This window comes from Schistocerca americana, chromosome 3, assembly GCF_021461395.2.
Source record: "Schistocerca americana isolate TAMUIC-IGC-003095 chromosome 3, iqSchAmer2.1, whole genome shotgun sequence".
NCBI lineage: Eukaryota > Metazoa > Arthropoda > Insecta > Orthoptera > Acrididae > Schistocerca > Schistocerca americana.
In genome coordinates, this window is record NC_060121.1 from 670,724,037 (window position 1) to 670,742,925 (window position 18,889).

The window sequence follows — 18,889 nt, forward strand, 5'->3', positions numbered from 1 at the left end:
AGATCGTAGCAACCAGTGACAGAATCTGAAACTAAACTAGTACACAAGAATCAGAGACAGCTAAGAGTTTAAATAACGTTCAAGAGAAACAATATTACATAAAAGTTGCATAGGGCAAAGAACAGACAAGGAAACTCGAATGAGTCAGCGTCCTGGCAGTAAAAATACGGGATGTCCACATGAGAACTTCGTGATTATCAAATGCAATTGAGGTATGCATACTTGAGGTTTGCTGTATCATGTAAAGTAATTCAAAAAGTTTTGAACAAAAAACTGATAAATTTCCATTTGGGCTTCTTTCGTAGCCCACACACTGTCTAGACGATGGTCTGTCTCAACCCACATGTGCACAAGCATGTATGGGGTGATGAAGGTTATTGCACCCACAATTTCTCTGCGGGGATTTCCAAGGTAAGGTACAGGCGAGACACACACATAACCTCACAGGAAGAAATCCAGAGGGCTAGAGGGCTTATGTACGGAGATCGCCACATCGTTGTTCCATCACGGATTAGCCATCACAGCGAAAATGTTCAACACAGGAAGCCACGAACATGATTGTGCTGAGAAGAAGCTAAGTGACAGCAGATTACTCACACAGGTCCAGATAAACGGTTCCCATTAGTGTTTCTTCGATGAAGAAAAGTGGTCTGACTATGTAGTCTTTCATCAACGCACACCACAAATTCACTTTTCGTTGTCTTTGACATGTTCCTGAAAACCATGGAGTTTTTTCGAAATGCAGAATAATGTTGTGCCGGTAAACCTTCCTACAAGTGTGAAAGATCTATTGATCACAGAAAACGACATTTCCTAGATTAGAGTTTGATCCACCCCATTAGCAAACTCTGGATACGTTGTAAGTCATTTCGCTTCAATGCTTGCACATTTTAAACTTTATAAGCGTGCAAGCGAAGTCGTTTACGCAGCACATTGTGAGCTGCTGAGCGAGGAAAGTTTATTTCTGTCGGTGCTCCCGAAACTAGTTTTGGTGGGCATTATTGGAAAGTCTCTCTGTGATCTTTTCCACTATTTCATCATATGTACGTGTTCTGCCACAACGTGACTGTTTGTTTGTTTACACTGCAGTTGGCTAGGAACCTGTCATACCAAGCCTAAATCGTTTCAGAGTCTGCTGGCGCCCTTTGAAATTTACGTCGGAAATTTCTTTGGACAGCAATGAGTGTTTTCGTTTTCGCACACAAGACGATGCACTGGGCTGTCTCTAGAGATGTAGAAATTTGTGGTAATTACTTAGAATCTGAAATGAAACAGAAGAAATCGCTTGAAAAAAAAAACATCACAGACGTTTAACTTTACATGATGCCGCAACCCGCAAGTATCTGTGTCTCATACTTCCTTTTGCTAGCTACATTTGGAGTTTAGGGTGATTTCATGTGGAACTCTATAATGCAGTATTTGATGGAGGAAGAAAGCGGAATCTAAATCATAATACAAGTATTGCGTAAATAGGGATGGAAAGTAGTTATCATTACCTCATATCAGCTTATGCAGTACATTTCAGACGGGCTAATATAACCCAGAAAACGTGCAGCGAACTACTTAAACAACCATTTTGGAAACTATTTGTGCACTGCTCGGCTCATGTCTAAGCTACGTAACACTTCTGCTGAGATTATAATAACGATTAATCTAGGTCTTATGTTCTGTGAACCACGTTAGATGGACAGAAATGAAACTGTTTAATTTGCGCCAAGTTTAGAAAGTTGATTATTAGTTTATACATAACATGTTTAATTTCTCTGTCGAAGTGTACTTCTTAGTAGCTGTAGAGTAAACCTTAATTACTAAGTTCAAGTGCATCTTTGACAATTTGTACGTTTCAAATTATATTATAAGATACTGACAACTATAAATGAGAATAGTTTTTATTCTCTGCAGAAGACTCCAAGACGCCGATATGCAGCAGCATCAAGAGCGAGGCGTGTGCTAATAAAGCTCTAGGTGAGTATCACATATTCGGAGACGGAATCGATACATTGTCTCGAGTAGCCAAATGCTTCTCAAGAGCATTCGCTGCTGTAGTTTATCGCATCTTGGACATTAATTGCTTTAAAAAAATTGTAACTATTTCACAGCTACATTGAAAAAAAAAAAATTCCTTCATCGTAAATATGAAACTATACATGCTGACATCTTGGGAGTGCTGCTTCTGTAATGTATTTAGCGGATTACGCCAGGGTAACATTTTACTTCATACTCTTCTTAATGTTGTAGGACGAGTGGCTTACCTTTATTCCTTGTTCTTCATTGCAGACTGCGCACCTGTTTTTTGAGCGCCGTTGATAGAATAACTGTTTCTCCGACAAGATACATTCCGTGTGACCACAAAGTTATCTTTATTGAATTCACGTACGCTATTCGTCTGAGACACATCTAAATTCTGTCCAGTGTGTTTTCGCCGTCCAGTGGCATTTTTTATCTGAAAATGAACGGAGGAAGTTTAATATTTAACATCAAGTTGGTGACTTTGTCATTCCTGTGGGAGTGCTACACCGTATAAAGAAAGAAAGGGGAAGGACACTGTGCGTGTCATTTTCAAGGACAAGATCTCGGCATTCACCATAATCGACTTTTGTGATCCACCGAAAATGCTCCTCCCGAGCACGTGTTCATTTCGCTAGCTACGGTGCGTCTGTGACGTGGAGGTAGGGGACCTGTCGAAAATTAATGTTAAGTGATTTGTTAAAGAGCAAAATGTTATCACGACGCTAGCCTAATGAACCCGACAGTAGCTCCCCGAACTCGATCCCAGTCTCCCCTGGCGCAGTGCGCTTTACGCTATACTATAAATCGCATAATTGTGGCAGACTGTAGCAGTGATAAACGGAACACAGTATATCATCATGACACTTGTAAACTTAGACCAAGGCAAAATTAACTGTGCATAATTTCAAGAAATCAGTGATGAAGTTCTAAGATAAGCGCGCAATTTCCATTATTGACAAAAGCAAAGGGGAAGTACTGTGAGCGAAATAATTAGAACGGAACGTTAGGCTAGGTATGTGAATCGTCGAGACAGGCTTGCCTCTGTCTTCTCTGTCGAAAAACCAGTACGGTAAATTTAGAAATATGATGACGTCTTTTAATTCACTCTACTGCAGCACTTGCTGTTATATTGATATTCGGTTTAGCCAGTAGCTGAACAACTTGAAATTCATGGTAGGTGCTCAGCAACATTTCGAATTCATGTATTCTGTACAGAGACCATGTCACGAATTAATAGTATCTTAAGCTTTCATAAAAGAGTGGTAGTAAAAGTATATTTAGCTTTCACAAAGAAGTGAGACTAAAAACGCAAAGTTCGCTGACGACATTGATAAAAGTGTAGAAGGTTTCTTATAAGTATTAGATATAGTGGTCAGCATATCAAGAACAGGATTTTGATTGAAGATGCAAGAGCTGAAGACGCAAGTGATGAAAAGTAGAAGTAAGAACCTACTGCAGTTCCAAATATCGAAATACTTAGGAGAACTAGTGTAAGTTTTAATTATTCACGAAGAAAGGCCACAAGAAATAGTGAAAGAACGTAAGACTGTGTGTTACAGGCCAAAACACCGTTCTTTAAGGCAATAAAGTTTTGCAAATGTCAAATACTATTCTATTCCTAAGTAAGAAGTTGTAAAAACTGTGCTATTGGACTAAATGGTGAACAGATGTAAATTGTGGACAACGAGGAAAACAGCAGCAGACAAATTAGAATATTCAGGAAACTATTAGAATAAATTGACAAATAAAGTATGAGGCACAATAGTATTATACAGAGTAGCTAGAGGAACAAGTATTCATTGAGAAGGGATGGTCTGGGGGTTGTTCTGGAGCATCATGGTGTAGCTACGGGAAGCAACAGAAAATGAAAATTGTGGTTGGAGTTACTCGCTAATACATGTAAGATCGATTGATAGATATTCTGGGTGAGTGGTAGAAAATGGAAGCTCCTGCTCCAGGGAAACAGTAAAATACGTAGCATCGGTAACCGAGATACTAGTGACACAATGTATGCAGAAATCGCAGGGTTGGCACGTAGCAGAACGAAAGTAACGACTACGCTAGACCAGTCGAAGAATGAAGACCGTTGAAAAGAGCCATTGAGTTTGCAGTTTACCTCGTTAGTAGCAAATGTATTGAAAGATATACGTGTTATAAAAACTGATTGCCCAAAATATATAAATATCTCCGGAAGGGTCTTATAGATACTCACTGTGAAGCAGTTTTCCTCTACTGATGCCTAGTCGTTCTGTCTAATCTGTTTTTCTTTGTTATTGTGGGATGCGATGGTGCGGAGAGTCCCTGCTTCGCCGAACGTTATCAGTCAATGTTCTGGTTACTTGTACAGTTTATTGTTTTGTTAATAGCGCTGCAAATGAAATGACTGAAGGGGCAGAGTCTCAGTGCCGGCACGCAGTCTTCTCCTGTACAGTAGCACCAAAGGTGCTGCCAGGATTAACGTCTCCATTAAACAACAGTTTTATGCCCTCACTCCGTGAAATGTAACCGGAATTGCGCTCTCATGATGGTGATAAGGAATTGTACGTCACTATCTCACATCAGTTAGCATGTCTAGGATTAAGGCATGGTAAGTGCTTCTGGAAACTGCGAAACCATCGGTAACAGAAGAAATAATTCAGTTGATCGATGAGAGAAGGAAGTACAGAAACGTTCAGGGAAATTGAGGCACACGAAAATACAAGTCACTTAGAAATAAAATAAATAGGATCTGCAGGGAAGCTAAAGCGAAATAGCTGCTTGGAAAATGTGAAGAAATAGAAAAAGAAAAAAATGTTGGAAGGATTGACTCAGTATACAGGAAAGTGAAAACAACCTGCGGTGAAACTAAAAACAAGGATGGTAACATTAAGACTGCAATGGGAATTTCACAGTTAAATACACAGGAGAGAGCGGATAGATGGAAAGAGTAGATTGAAGGCCTCTATGAAGGGGTGGATTTGTCGGGCGACATGATAAAAGAACAAACAGGAGATGACGGGGAAGCGATGGGGGATCCAGTATTCGAATCAGAATTTAAAAGGCGTCTTGACTGATTAAGATCAAATAAAACATTCCATCGGAATTTCTAAAATGACTGGGGGAAGTGGCAACAAAACGAATATTCACGTTGGCGTGTAGGATGTATGAGACTGGCGATATACCATCAGATTTTCGAAAAAATAGCATTCACACAATTCCAAAGATAGCAGGAGCAAGAATCATCGCAGAATCAGCTTGCTAGATTTTCCATCCAAATTACTGACGAGAATAATACACAGAAGAATGGGAAAGAAAATTGAGGATGTGTTAGATGACGATCATTTTGGCTTTAGGAAAGGTAAAGGCACCAGAGAGGCAGTTTTAACTTTACGGTTGATAATGGAAGCAATGTTGTTGTGGTCTTCAGTCCTGAGACTGGTTTGATGCAGCTCTCCATGGTACTCTATTCTGTGCAAGCTTCTTCATCTCCCAGTACTTACTGCAACCTACTTCTTTCTGAATCTGCTTATTGTATTCATCTCTTGGTCTCCCTCTACGACGTTTACCCACCACGCTGCCCTCCAATGCTAAATTTGTGATCCCTTGATGCCTCAGAACATGCCCTACCAAACTATGTAGCGTCCATGTTTCACTTCCATACATGGCTACACTCCATACAAATACTTCCAGAAACGACTTCCTGACACTTAAATCTATATTCGATGTTAACAAATTTCTCTTCTTCAGAAACGCTTTCCTTGCCATTGCCAGTCTACATTTTATATCCTCTCTACTTCGACCATCTTCAGTTATTTTGCTCCCCAAATAGCAAAACTCCTTTACTCAAAAATGGCTCTGAGCACTATGGGACTTAACTGCTGAGGTCATCAGTCCCCTAGAATTTAGAACTACTTAAACCTAACTAACCTAAGGACATCACTCTCATCCATACCCGAGGCAGGAGTCGAACCTGCGGTCGCGCGGTTCCAGACTGTAGCGCCTAGAACCGCTCGGCCACTCCACCCGGCTAAACTCCTTTACTACTATAAGTGACTCATTTCCTTATCTAATTCCCTCAGCATCACCCGACTTAATTCGACTACATTCCATTATCCTCGTTTTGCTTTTGTTGATGTTCATCTTATATCCGCCTTTCAAGACACCTTCCATTCCGTTCAACTGCTCTTCCAAGTCCTTTGCTGTCTCTGACGGAATTACAATGTCATCGGCGAACCTCAAAGTTTTTAGTTCTTCTCTATGGATTTCAATACCTACTCCGAATTTTGCTTTTGTTTCCTTTACTGTTTGCTCAATATACAGATTGAATAACATCGGGGAGAGGCTACAACCCTGTCTCACTCCCTTCCGAACTGCTGCTTCCCTGTATTTTACCCTGCCACCTTTAGAAATTGAAAGAGAGTATTCCAGTCAACATTTTCAAAAGCTTTCTCTAAGTCTACAAATGCTAGAAACGTAGGTTTGCCCTTCCTTAATCTATTTTCTAAGATAAGTCGTAGGGTCAGTATTGCCTCACGTGTTCCAACATTTCTACGGAATCCAAACTGATCTTCCCCGAGGGCGGCTTCTACCAGTTTTTCCATTCGTCTGTAAAGAATTCTCGTTAGTGTTTTGCAGCTGTGACTTATTAAACTGATAGTTCGATAATTTTCACATCTGTCAACACCTGCTTTCTTAGGGATTGAAATTATTATATTCTTGTTGAAGTCTGAGGGTATTTCGCCTGTCCCATACATCTTGCTCACCAGATGGTAGAGTTTTGTCAGGACTGGCTCTCCCAAGGCCGTCAGTAGTTCTAATGGAATGTTGTCTATTCCCGGGGCCTTGTTTCGACTCAGGTCTTTCAGTGCTCCTTCCATCTCTTCACGCAGTATCGTATTACCATTTGATTTTAATCTACATCCTCTTCCATTTCCGTAATATTGTCCTCAAGTACATCGCCCTTGTATAGACCCTCTGTGTACTCCTTCCACCTGTCTGCTTTCCCTTCTTTGTTTAGAACTGGGTTTCCATCTGAGCTCTTGATATTCATACAAGTGGATCCCTTTTCTCCATAGGTCTCTTTAATTTTCTGTAGGCAGTATCTATCTTACCCCTAGTGAGATAAGCCTCTACATCCTTACATTTGTCCTCTAGCCATCCCTTCTTAGCTATTTTGCACTTCCTGTCGATCTCATTTTTGGTACGTTTGTATTCCTTTTTGCCTGCTTTATTTACTGCGTTTTTATATTTTCTCCTTCCATCAATTAAATTCAATATTTCTTCTGTTACCCAAGGATTTCTAGTAGCCCTCGTCTTTTTACGTACTTGATCCTCTGCTGCCGTCAGTACTTCATCCCTTAGGGCTACCCATTTTTCTTCTACTGTATTTCTTTCCCCCATTGCTGTCAATTGCTCCCGTATGCTCTCCCTGAAACTCTATACAACCTGTGGTTTAGTCAGTTTATCGAGGTCCCATCTCCCTGAATTCCCAACACCAAAGAAAAATCGAGTCCCATTCATAGGATTTGTCGACCTGGAAAAAGCATTCGGCAGTGTCGAATTGTGTAAGATGTTCGAAATTCTGAGAGATGTGGAAGTAAGCTGTAGGGAAAGACGGGTAATATGCAATATATGTATGAACCAAGAGGGAACCATAAGAGTGGACGACCAGGAACGACGTGCTCGGTTTATAAAGGGTGTAAGACAGGGATTGAAATGAAAGAAAGGCTGAAGAGTATTATTAATATTCAAGGATATCAATGCTAAGATCGTTGATGACATTTGATATCCTCAGTGAAAGTGAAGAAGAATTACAGGATGTGTTGAAAGGAATAAACAGTCTAATGAGGACGGAATACTGATTGAGAGTAACTCTAAGATAGGCGGAAGTAATGAGAAGTAACTGAAGTGAGAACAGCGTGAAACTTAACATCAGGATTAGTGGTCATGTAATCGACGAATTCTGCTACTCAGGTAGCAAAAGAACCCATGATGGACGGAGGAATGTGGACACAAAAAGCAAGCTAGCTGTGGTGTAATGGGCCTTCCCGGCCAGAAGAAGTCTACTAGTATCACACACAGACCTTAGTTTGTGAAAGAAGTGTCTGAGAATGTACGTTTGGAGCACAGCATTGTATGGCAGTAGAACGTGGGCTGTGGAAAAACCGAAAAAGAATAGAATCGAAGCATTAGAGATGCAATGCTATAGAGAAATGTCGACAATTATGTGGACTGTTAAGGTAAGGAATGAGGAGGTTCTCCAGAGAATCGACGGGGAAAGGAATATATGGAAAACCCTGACAAGAAGAAGGGATGGAATGGTTGGACTTATGTTGAGACATCAGGGAGTAACTTGCATGGTATCAGAGGGAGTTGTACAGGGCAAAAACGATAGAGGAAGGCAGAGACTGGAACACATCTAGCAAATAATTGAGGGCGTTGGTTGTAAGTGCTACTTTGAGACGAAGAGATTGGCGTAGGAGGGGAATTCTTGGTGCACCACTTCAAACCTGTCGCGACACTGACGACTCAAAATAAAATAAAAATGTGCTTCAGATAGTGATACATTTTAGACGGAATTGCTTTATTTTTATGTAGGTAAAACATTAATCCGCGCACCCGTGGTCTAGGGGTAGCGTCTTCGATTCATAATCAAAACGTCTTCGGTCCCGGGTTCGATCCCCGCCACTGCCTAAATTTTGATAAATAATCAGCATTGGCGGCCGAAGACTCCCGGTATAAGAGGTCAGCCTCATTCTGCCAACGGTCTTGTCAAAGAGGGCGGAGGAGCGGATAGAGGTTCAGGGCACTCTCTTGTCCTAGGTGTGGGAAATTGCTCCTAAAGGCGGAAGAATCAGCAATGATCAACGACATGAGGACGCAGAAGGCAATGGAAACCACTGCATTAAAGACACGTAACGTGTATCCACAGGACATGGGGCCTGTAATTGAAGAAGTGTCATGATGATCTCTCCATTGGCAAAAGATTCCGGAATAGTCCCCCATTCGGATCTCCGGGAGGGGACTGCCAAGAGGGAGGTTACAATGAGAAAAAGATTGAATAATCTACGAAAGGATAACGTTCTACGAGTCGGGGCGTGGAATGTCAGAAGCTTGAACGTGGTAGGGAAACTAGAAAATCTGAAAAGGGAAATGCAAAAGCTCAATCTAGATATAGTAGGGGTCAGTGAAGTGGAGTGGAAGGAAGACAAGGATTTCTGGTCAGATGAGTATCGGGTGATATCAACAGCAGCAGAAGATGGTATAACAGGTGTAGGATTCGTTATGAATAGGAAGGTAGGGCAGAGGGTGTGTTACTGTGAACAGTTCAGTGACCGGGTTGTTCTAATCAGAATCGACAGCAGACCAACACCGACAACGATAGTTCAAGTATATATGCCGACGTCGCAAGCTGAAGAAGAACAGATAAAAAAAGTGTATGAGGATATTGAAAGGGTAATGCAGTATGTAAAGGGGGACGAAAATCTAATAGTCATGGGCGACTGGAATGCAGTTGTAGGGGAAGGAGTAGAAGAAAAGGTTACAGGAGAGTATGGGCTTGCGACAAGGAATGATAGAGGAGAAAGATTAATTGAGTTCTGTAACAAGTTTCAGCTAGTAATAGCGAATACCCTGTTCAAGAATCACAAGAGGAGGAGGTATACTTGGAAAAGGCCGGGAGATACGGGAAGATTTCAATTAGATTACGTCATGGTCAGACAGAGATTCCGAAATCAGATACAGGATTGTAAGGCGTACCCAGGAGCAGATATAGACTCAGATCACAATATAGTAGTGATGAAGAGTAGGCTGAAGTTCAAGACATTAATCAGGAAGAATCAATACGCAAAGAAGTGGGATACGGAAGTACTAAGGAATGACGAGATACGTTTGAAGTTCACTAACGCTATAGATACAGCAATAAGGAATAGCGCAGCAGGCAGTACAGTTGAAGAGGTATGGACATCTCTAAAAAGGGCCATCACAGAAGTTGGGAAGGAAAACATAGGTACAAAGAAGGTAGCTGCGAAGAAACCATGGGTAACAGAAGAAATACTTCAGCTGATTGATGAAAGGAGGAAGTACAAACACGTTGCGGGAAAATCAGGAATACAGAAATACAAGTCGCTGAGGAATGAAATAAATAGGAAGTGCAGGGAAGCTGAGACGAAATGGCTGCAGGTAAAATGTGAAGACATCGAAAAAGATATAATTGTCGGAAGGACAGACTCAGCATACAGGAAAGTCAAAACAACCTTTGGTGACATTAAAAGCAACGGTGGTGACATTAAGAGTGCAACGGGAATTCCACTGTTAAATGCAGAGGAGAGAGCAGATAGGTGGAAAGAATACATTGAAAGCCTCTATGAGGGTGAGGATTTGTCTGATGTGATAGAAGAAGAAATAGGAGTCGGTTTAGAAGAGATATGGGATCCAGTATTAGAATCGGAATTTAAAAGAGCTTTGGAGGACTTACGGTCAAATAAGGCAGAAGGGATAGATAACATTCCATCAGAATTTCTAAAATCATTGGGGGAAGTGGCAACAAAACGACTATTCACGTTGGTGTGTAGAGTATATGAGTCTGGCGATATACCATCTGACTTTCGGAAAAGCATCATCCACACAATTCCGAAGACGGCAAGAACTGACAAGTGCGAGAATTATCGCACAATCAGCTTAACAGCTCATGCATCGAAGCTGCTTACAAGAATAATATACAGAAGAATGGAAAAGAAAATTGAGAATGCGCTAGGGGACGATCAGTTTGGCTTTAGGAAAAGTAAAGGGACGAGAGAGGCAATTCTGACGTTACGGCTAATAATGGAAGCAAGGCTAAAGAAAAATCAAGACACTTTCATAGGATTTGCCGACCTGGAAAAAGCGTTCGACAATATAAAATGGTGCAAGCTGTTCGAGATTCTGAAAAAAGTAGGGGTAAGCTATAGGGAGAGACGGGTCATATACAATATGTACAACCAAGAGGGAATAATAAGAGTGGACGATCAAGAACGAAGTGCTAGTATTAAGAAGGGTGTAAGACAAGGCTGTAGCCTTTCGCCCCTACTCTTCAATCTGTACATCGAGAAAGCAATGATGGAAATAAAAGAAAGGTTCAGGAGTGGAATTAAAATACAAGGTGAAAGGATAACAATGATACGATTCGCTGATGACATTGCTATCTTGAGTGAAAGTGAAGAAGAATTAAATGATCTGCTGAACGGAATGAACAGTCTAATGAATACACAGTATGGTTTGAGAGTAAATCGGAGAAAGACGAAGGTAATGAGAAGTAGTAGAAATGAGAACAGCGAGAAACTTAACATCAGGATTGATAGTCACGAAGTCAATGAAGTTAAGAAATTCGGCTACCTAGGCAGTAAAATAACCAATGACGGACGGAGCAAGGAGGACATCAAAAGCAGATTCGCTATGGCAAAAAAGGCATTTCTGGCCAAGAGAAGACTACTAATATCAAATACTTGCTCTGGAGTACAGCATTGTATGGTAGTGAAACATGGACTGTGGGAAAACCGGAACAGAAGAGAATCGAAGCATTTGAGATGTGGTGCTACAGACGAATGTTGAAAATTAGGTGGACTGATAAGGTACGGAATGAGGAGGTTCTACGCAGAATCGGAGAGGAAAGGAATACGTGGAAAACACTGATAAGGAGACGGGACAGGATGATAGGACATCTGCTAAGACATGAGGGAATGACTTCCATGGTACTAGAGGGAGCGGTAGAGGGCAAAAACTGTAAAGGAAGACAGAGATTGGAATACGTCAAGCAAATAATTGAGGACGTAGGTTGCAAGTGCTACTCTGAGATGAAGAGGTTAGCACAGGAATTCCTATTCGTGGCGGGCCGCATCAAACCAGTCAGTAGACTGATGACCAAAAAAAACATTAATCGCATTAAGCTGGCCGAAGAAAAGCATATGACTACGAGCGAATGGCAGAAGATGCTTATGATGTTTTTCGGGTAAAACTATGAGTATCAACACGAGTAGTGTACATATATCCTTATGCAAAGAGACTAAAATCTATCTTTAGAGACGTACACATTTAAAAGTTTCGTAGTAAAATTTATAGTAAAAGGCCGTTGACAGTTCTCTGGGGAAATGTGGAAACGCGTCAGGTATTAAGAAAGAAAGTTCTCTGCCATTGGCGTCATCGGATGCGGTATTGGATAGTCGTGGGGTCATCGGATGCGGTGTTGGAGAGGCATGGGGCCCTGTTGTCAGTTTTCGTGACCTGCAGCGGGTTTTACTCGGTCAAGTAGTTCTTCAATTGGTCCCAGGCTGAGTGCACCCGGCACCAGTCCTCCCGCCAAGAAAAACGTCCTGTTAGAACTGGAAATGTAACCTCGGACCTCCACACGGCAGTCAGCGGCGCAGACCACTCAGCTATCGAAATGGACACTCAAAATCCTAATGGACCCCTAAAAAGTAAAAGGTGCACCTGCAGCATTGTCGTCACATAAAAATGTATCCTTTTCGATCTTCTATGAGCACTCTAAAATTTTGTTTATGTAGCTTTTTATACACTCTGAATAGCGGAAGCGAAAACACACTAGATTCTGATTTTTCATCTTGAGTACAGGTTAGCGAAAGAAGAGATGAATTCAAACTGAGTAATAAACGGAGGCCAGATCCTGATCCCACTAATTGCGATGAACTCCAACGTTTCGGTAGATCATACTCAAGAGTAGTCCGTCGGAAAAACTGGATCACTCTGATGTGATTTTGTTGTAAAATAGGCGTCGTTTAAAGCTATGACGCAGAGAGAGAGGCAGGATGATTTGGGCAGAGACAGGAGGAGATAGGAAGAGATGAATGGAGGTGGAGATTGACAGAGAGAGGGGCAAGTAGAAGATGGGCACACATGAGGGAAGTTGAGATGTACTGAGAGAGAGGAGGGAGGAGGAGGTGGACAGATTGAGTGTAGCAGGACATGGTGGGCAGAGATAGGGGAGGAGGAAATGGGCAGAGATAGGGAGAGGAGGAGAAAAGTGCAGAGATGGGGAGGAAGAGATAGGCAGGTAGATGGGGAGGAGAAGATGGGCACAGAGAGGGGCAAGAAGAAGATGGGCACAAAGGTGGGCAAAGAGGAGCTGTGGAAGTCCATCGTTCTTGCTGACGTGGGACAGCAGCTGACAATGTAAATAAAGAAAATGATACATCACAGCCGTATCATCAAAGGTATTTATTTCAGACGACTAGTTTCGGCGCATTACTTACGCCATCTTCATGTCCACTATAAAGCGATGGATACTATTATTTCTTGACCCATGTATAGTAGAACCCATATAATCTAGTTACTGTGGATTGCATACATCATAAATGTGTACTCTACAAGATGATGCAACCACTCTGACCACATTGACATGCCATCTCCTCCTGTTCATCACTCTGCCCTTATCCTCTTCCCCTTCTCTCTGAACACCTCTCCCTCGTTTTTTTCTAGCAATATGCTCACACATCTGTCCACCTCCTCTTCGACCCCTACCTCACCTCTTTGACCCAACTGCTCTGCTGAGTGCTGTTCATCGGCGGCGAAGGTTGGGATTTGCAAACCAATACCGCAACTGGACATCGATTGAGTGGCAACAGGTGGCCTTTACAAACAAATCACGTTTGCTGCTCCATCGGACAAATGGCATTTGGCTTGTACAGTGTGAAACGTGTGAAAGCGAACATCCTTCAACAATCATCTGAAGGACTGAGGCCCGAGTAGGAAGCGTTATGGTTTGAGGATTGTTTTCGCGGCATTTCCTGGGTGTCTTCGTGATTCTGGAAGGCACAGTGGATAGAGGCAAGTATGAATCCATCCTTGGACACCGTGTCTAGCGCTACAGACAGTTTGTTTTTTCTCGGCGCGATAGCATCTACCAGCGGGACAGTAAAACCTGTCAAGCAGCTCACAGTGTACGTGAGTGGTTCGAAGAACACCAGGATGAGTACGCAGTATTCCCCTGTCAATGAAACTTCCTGTATATATACGCAATAGAGAAGCTGTGGGACCTACTCGATCGGGCTGTTCGCCCCATTGATCCTCAGCCAAAAAAGCTAGCGCTGCTGCCCACGGCAGTGGAGTCAACTTGCTCCACAACTCTGCCAGTACCTTCCAGGTCCTTCTGCACTTCTCGTACTGATCCGCACTGCAAAAGGTGGTTATTAAAGCCTTTAACAGCTTGTCACGTTCATGTTGCAAGAGAGTGTATATCTTCATGATGACTAGCCGTCTTCCGAGATAACAGCTTCTGTATTCACAGAGCTGCACACGCACGTTTCTGATCTGTCGACCACTCGATACCTTATTACACCTTGACTGGTCAGTAAAACGCCCGGTTTCGAACATATAGATCGCATGAGCGGCTTCCTTTGGACATGGTATACTTGAAAAACGTTTTAGGCACTATTGCTCGTCGAACTGAGACCATTAGCGAGGATACAGACGTTGGTAGCCTACAATGTGTTAGAGTAATCTGTCCTGGTGTCAACTAATTTATTGTCCCGTGTGCTTATTTGTCTTAATGGCTATCATTTAGTCAGTCATCTTGAAAATAAAGAAAACAATTCTGAGTGTTTCGCTTATAATGGTGGCTGAGGCGGATCTGATGGTGCCTGCAGATAGGATGGAGATCAGCCTGACGCAGACGAATGACGGGCCAGAGGCTGGTCCCAGCTCAGAGCGCATCAACTGCAGCTGCCTGCCCGGCTGCTCCGAAATCAGCTACAGCAGCAGCACATTCTCTAGCAGACTCTGGGTCCACCACCTGCGATCCGAGTACACCGCCAACGCCAGCAACGTCTCCCATGTCATGTGAGTCTGGTCGCGCCTATCGTCACCTGGTTCGCTGTTGTAGTGCATTACTAACTCTCGTCTGTATCGTTTGAATTTGTTTTCAGAGAGAACTTGGCATTGGTACATATCTTCTTCACCGAGTCTCAGTTCACATCCATGCTGAAAGCAGAACTGTTTGGATTCACAGAGTTCCTATGTAAGTAACAGTACACACGCATACTTACTGCTGGAATACTGACCATAAATGTTGTGTGTGGCCAAAGCTTATCTGATCAAATCACAACTTTCATGGAGAGGGAGATGAACCTAGTGTCTTTTGGCACAGCGTCCTTTTCGGGAACAGTCGCGAGGGCTCCTGTAGGGCTATGTTTATACTCTAATGACATACCTAAGAATTATGTTTCGTTGTACAAAGACAACCTGGAAAATCCCCCAGCAGAATTTAGGCGAAATTAATGCTTACCTGGGAGAATATTGCTGTTGGTAAATACAACAAGTTTGTCACAATTTACGACAGTGTTGTGCCTTCCCCGAGCCTTTAGTGACAAGAAGTAGAAGAGAAGTCGAGCTGAATATTACTTATTGATACTTTCATTTGCGGCAGGCTCAATAATCACGAATGCTACAACGGAGAGTCCGTAGTGGCTGCAGGACCACCAGCTTGGAAGGCGATGTGGGGCACCACAGACCCCCAGTAGTAGCCCCAGACACCTCTACGTAAATGAGATCGTGATAAGGACTACGGTCCAATCACAACTTCGCCAGTATCTTAAATATGACAGGCAACACAATATGTGAGATTTGAAATGAATATCGAATGATAAGACAACCTTATATAAAGAATATTCTGAAGGAATTTTACGTTTAAAATTTCATGAACGCAATATTGACAAAACTGTGTAACACCCCCCCCCCCCTCCCCCACCCCCGGAAAGAAACGAACACCCGCTAAAATCTACAGCTTCTCACTTTAAAAAAATTGCAGAACTTATTCCAAATGCTACAATACACGAAAGTTTAAACATTTAATCATGTGATAGTACAAACTCAAATTTTGATAATTAATGTAACTGCTTAACTTCCGCTTTTAACAGGCCTCCGCCATAAAATGAAATGAATACCCTTAGCTGCTTACAAGCGTTGATATAAGTCAACGGGGACAGTTGAAAATGTGTATCCCGACCGGGAGTCGAACCCGGGATCCCCTGCTTACATGGCAGACGCTGTAACCATCTTGTTTTTTATTTTCCATTTGTTCGATGTAGTTAGCTGCGTTTGGTCTGGGCGGACGTCACAAGACATTCGTTCAAGTTGATCATTGGTTCCTTGACTCAGTTTTTTTTTTATTACAGAGGGCACGCAGCCCTCTGACCGAACACGCTGAGCAACCGTGCCGGCATCCATTGAGCCACTGACGACTCAGAGGATAGTGCGACTGCAGGGACTTACCTCTGGCACGCCTCCCATGAGACCCACATTCACAACTTATTGTCCCGCACTATATTCATAGTGCTCATGCCCATTATACTCATTACTCGCGGCTTTACTGCCGATTCCCGTAAGAGTTTGGGCACTGATCGTGCATCGGCACAGAAGAAGATGGTCAAATGGCCGGTGAGCCTTAACTATACAGGGTGTTACAAAAAGGTACGGCCAAACTTTCAGGTAACATTCCTCACACACAAATAAAGAAAATATGTTATGTGGACATGTGTCCGGAAACGCTTACTTTCCATCTTAGAGCTCATATTATTACTTCTCTTCAAATCACATTAATCATGGAATGGAAACACACAGCAACAGAACGTACCAGCGTGACTTCAAACACTTTGTTACAGGAAATGTTCAAAATGTCCTCCGTTAGCGAGGATACATGCACCCACCCTCCATCGCATGGAATCCCTGATGCGCTGATGCAGCCTTGGAGAATGGCGTATTGTATCACAGCCGTCCACAATACGAGCACGAAGAGCTCTACATTTGGTACCGGGGTTGCGTAGACAAGAGCATTCAAATGCCCCCATGAATGAAAGTCAGGAGAGTTGAGGTCAGCAGAGCGTGGAGGCCATGGAATTGGTCCGCCTCTGCCAATCCATCGGTCACCGAATCTGCTGTTGAGAAGCGTACTAACACTTCGACTGAAATGTGCAGGAGCTCCATCGTGCATGAACCACATGTTGTGTCGTACTTGTAAAGGCACATGTTCTAGCAGCACAGGTAGAGTATCCCGTATGAAATCATGATAACGTGCTCCATTGAGCGTAGGTGGAAGAACATGGGGCCCAATCAAGACATCACCAACAATGCCTGCCCAAACTTTCACAGAAAATCTGTGGTGATGACGTGATTCCATAATTGCGTGCGGATTTTCGTCAGCTCTCACATGTTGATTGTGAAAAATTACAATTTGATCACATACTGACGAAACTAAAATGAGCTCTAACATGGAAATGAAGCGTTTCCGGACACATGTCCACATAACATCTTTTCTTTATTTGTGTGTGAGGAATGTTTCCTGAAAGTTTGGCCGTACCTTTTTGTAACACCCTGTATATATATATATATATATATATATATATATATATATATATATATATATATGAAGATAGTATCTGTTCTTTCGGACATGTCCCAAAGAACAGATACCATCTTCATATATAAGAAACGTAGTGAGTTTATAATTTATTTAGTTTTTTCTCGTCAACGAGACTCACTCCACAATAACAAATTATACCACATGTAACAACTAATAACCCTGGTCACCAATCACCACCGGATACAACGCACGTAACACACAACTTCCAGCACCCAACACACCATTCAAACTGTCGGCGTTATTCGCGACGCTCTGTAGTCCTTCACGTCATAGCATCACCGTGCGGAGTGGCCGCGCTGTTTGAGGCGTCATGTCACGGACTGCGGGGCCCCTCCCGCCGGAGATTCGAGTCCTCCCTCGGGCATGGGTGTATGCGTTGTTCTTAGCATAAGTTTAAGTTAATTTAAGTAGTATCTAAGTCTAGAGAACGATGACCTAAGCAGTTTGGTCCCTTAGGAATTCACACACATTTGAACATTTTGCCAAAGCATCAGCAGCCCAAGCAAGTTATTTCTCGCGCAGCGGAATTTAAATAGCTTAGCGCAGCTTAACATAGATTCATTCTAAAGCAGGCCAGCATAACAGGCCTAGATTTCCATAGGTATGACGTAGCGCAAGATAACTAATAACTATACTCCTCTAAGGGACCGTAGTGCATCACATCTAACTTTAGAAATACGATGCAACCCTAATGGGCGCAAAAAGAACTTCTTGTACCAGTGCTTATAATAAAATTAAATACAACACTGACATCCAATATAGCAACGCCGCGCAGATTGCGCTTTGTAACACTTAAGAAGATCGTCAGCTTTTTGCTCACAAGCAATGTAGCCGACTCTAAACACACGTCCTGGTATTTTTCACCAGAATTCACAATGCTTCTGATACTTTCGCAGGCACTACCTCTATCGGCGAAAACCCTCCGCTTTTATCGCGCATGCAGTGTCCAAAAATTGAATCACAGCAAGAATCCCCACACAAAAGTCCGTTTCGTTTGTGGCGTCTGCTGTTCACACATTTCCACAGAATTTCAGTCCTCGTCGTTCCATAGGCAATAGCACCTCTTTTGGCTGTAAGAGTCTTACTCTAAACCAATAGTGAACATATGCGTTACGCATGTTTCCGGAAGCGATATGAAATTTGGTGATAAATAAGAATTTTTGCAGTCAAGATTGCGTGTCGAAATATTTTTATTTCCCCAGTGACTGGTTTCCACAGAGTCTAGCTGTCATCTTCGGATCTTCTGGAAATAAAATTACTGTGGATTTTGCGCTATGTCTTAAAAATAAAAAAAAAATATTCCACACAGTAGAAACCAGACACCCGCGTAATTACTGCAGCTCGTTAATTTATACAAGTCACGCGACAAAATGTACAAACTTAACTTTGTTGCACCTGAATATGGTCACACAATTTTGAGATTTTGTGTATTGTGTATTGAACCGGGCACCTAGAGACGACGGAGAGGCTTCGTCCCCCCTTAGCCCTCAGTGG

General features: G+C 42.5%; 1 protein-coding gene across 1 annotated transcript in view; it reads left to right on the top strand.

Moving 5' to 3' along the window:
- The window catches only part of LOC124606304 (pickpocket protein 28-like), a 109,564-nt gene that overhangs the window by 79,933 nt on the left and 10,742 nt on the right, over positions 1-18,889 (top strand). The window contains exons 8-10 of the mRNA XM_047138286.1: positions 1,903-1,965; positions 14,625-14,817; positions 14,904-14,995. Coding sequence (XP_046994242.1) covers positions 1,903-1,965; positions 14,625-14,817; positions 14,904-14,995 — 348 coding nt within the window. The remainder of the gene's footprint in view (positions 1-1,902; positions 1,966-14,624; positions 14,818-14,903; positions 14,996-18,889) is intronic.